Source organism: Morone saxatilis, unplaced genomic scaffold (assembly GCF_004916995.1).
Source record: "Morone saxatilis isolate NCDOM2014 unplaced genomic scaffold, NCSU_SB_2.0 Contig14, whole genome shotgun sequence".
In the NCBI taxonomy this organism is placed as follows: Eukaryota; Metazoa; Chordata; class Actinopteri; family Moronidae; genus Morone; species Morone saxatilis.
In genome coordinates, this window is record NW_023339696.1 from 7011526 (window position 1) to 7013921 (window position 2396).

Below are 2396 nucleotides of genomic sequence, written 5' to 3' on the forward strand. Positions count from 1 at the left end.
CCTCTGTAGATAAAACGGCTCATTGTAAAACACAATTCTTTTTTTCAGGTGATTATACAATAATGAAAACATACCTATGAATATTATGCTCAATATCTGCAGACAGATCCTCCTAAATGTTACAAAACGGACCTTTTAAAATCAGCAAGTTGAGCTTGAGCTGAATGCAAACAAACGCAAAATATGGCTATGAAATACATAAATATGATATAAATGAGGCAATAAACATATAAATGGCTAATTATACTTTAGTGTTCGACCGATATGGGTTTTTCAATGGCCGACACTGATATTTAGAGAGCAGTGTGACTGAAGGCCGATGTGTAATGCTGATATTAAAACAAAGAAACGTCATGTATCATTCCATGCACAATAAACTTAGTTATCTTAGCCAGTAACTTGTTGTTAAAATTAACATTAACATTTTTATTAATGAAACAGAAAAATACATTGGTTAATGCCATAGATTACAGAATGTGAATGTATTTAAGGAAGAACGGGGGTTATAGTATGTCTAACGACCTCATTCAGCTGCATTATTATAACATCATATTTATATTTAAATATATATATAAAACACTAGCCAGTAATGGGTTTAGATTAGATTAGCTTTCACTTAGGACGTGAGAAAAGTCTTAATATTTAGAAAAGACGAGGAAATTTAAGCAAAGGTTTACAGCAGGATAGATGGCTGGAAACTAACTTTTTTTTACCACCTTCCCAAAAACTCACAAAGGAGAGCGCTAACATTGTTCTACAGCATCGGTAGATCGATGCCGAAAATGCAAAATAATCGACGAACGATTAATCGATCTATCTAGACTTCAATAAATAAATACTTTTTTTATATTTAAAAAAAGGATGAAGATTTATTTCAGGGGACTTTAATGTCCTATTTTTTTGTTATGTCCTGTAGTCCTCTCCATTTCACTCAGGCACGTCTATACAGGAGACCCCCTCGTCCCGTTTATATTGATCACCGGTTGTTGTTTTTTTTAAGTGTGATTTGAGTAAAATGTTTTGCACCGTACAATCACCTACAAGAGGTTTTTCTGCGTTTTGTCCACAAAACACTAGAACTAAATCGTGTGCCACATATTTTACAACTACAAAGCTACTTTGCTGTGTGTTCTTATATGTTTTGCCAAATGAGACGCGTCAAAGTATCTTTTCCCACAGATCTTGCAAAGGTACGGCCTCTCCCCAGTGTGGGCTCTTCTTATGTGGACTGTCAAGTAACTGCCAAATCGGAAATCTTTCCCACATGTTTTGCAGGAATAGGGCTTCTCTCCTGTGTGGATTCTTATATGCCTTTTCAATCCCGCCAGCTCACCGAATCCTTTCCCGCAGGTCTTGCAAAGATACGGCTTCTCATCTGTGTGTGTTCTCATGTGGACTTTCAAGTCACCGCTACATCTGAAATCTTTCCCACATGTTTTGCAGGAATACGGCTTCTCACCTGTGTGGATTCTCATGTGCTTTTTCAAAGCAGGCATGTCACCGAACCTTTTCCCGCAGGTGTTGCAAAGGTACGGTTTCTCTCCTGTGTGGATTCTAACATGCTTTTTTAATCCTGGCATGTCACTGAATCTTTTGCCACAGGTGTTGCAAAGGTACGGTTTCTCTCCTGTGTGCGTTCTCATGTGGACTTTTAAGCCGCTGCTGAATCTGAAATCTTTCCCACATGTTTTGCAGGAATACGGCTTCTCCCCTGTGTGGACTCTCGCGTGTCTCTGCAGTTTTGAGTTATGCCTAAACTCTTTTCCACAAGTGTCACATTTGAAAGAATTCTGAGCTGTGTGAGTGTTATGTCCGATCCCTGACATGTTAGGGTTGTAAACATTGCTACAGTGACCTTCGTGTTGACTGTTCTGCTCTGATCCTGAGTCCTCATGCTTGACCTCTTTCTGATCTCGGCTCTCAGCTACATGAGGGTTGTTATAGAGGAGCTGGTGGTCTCTTTCTGGTTCTGGTTCACTGTGGTCACTTTCCTCATATGTAAACATAAAGGTATCAGTCTCCTGCTTTAGGTCAAGCTGCTCTCCATGCTGACTGGTGCAGAGTTCCTCCTCTTCCTCTTTAATCTGTAGAGGCTCTGGGTCCTCTGGATTCGGACTGGTGCTCCTCTCCTGGTTAAAGAGCTGCTGGTCAGCAGGAACCTCCTCTTCCACAAAGACATGTTGCTGTGGGAGCTCTGGAGGGACGGACAACAGAAGGAATATATTATTATTACTATATATACAATTTTGGTTGTCATAACAATAGTGATGGCCGATTTGGTTATAACAATTCAATTAAATGTTATTTGTATAGCGCCAATTCATAACAGAAGTTATCTCAGGACACTTTTCAAATAGAACAGGTCTAGACCGAACTCCTTATAACAATTACAGAGA

General features: G+C 39.4%; 1 protein-coding gene across 1 annotated transcript in view; it reads right to left on the reverse strand.

Moving 5' to 3' along the window:
• Nucleotides 1-6: 6 nt before the first annotated feature.
• The window catches only part of LOC118323002 (zinc finger protein 501-like), a 3943-nt gene continuing 1553 nt past the window's right edge, over nucleotides 7-2396 (reverse strand). Inside the window, exon 2 of the mRNA XM_035654905.1 lies at nucleotides 7-2194. Coding sequence (XP_035510798.1) covers nucleotides 1107-2194 — 1088 coding nt within the window. The 3' untranslated portion in view covers nucleotides 7-1106. The remainder of the gene's footprint in view (nucleotides 2195-2396) is intronic.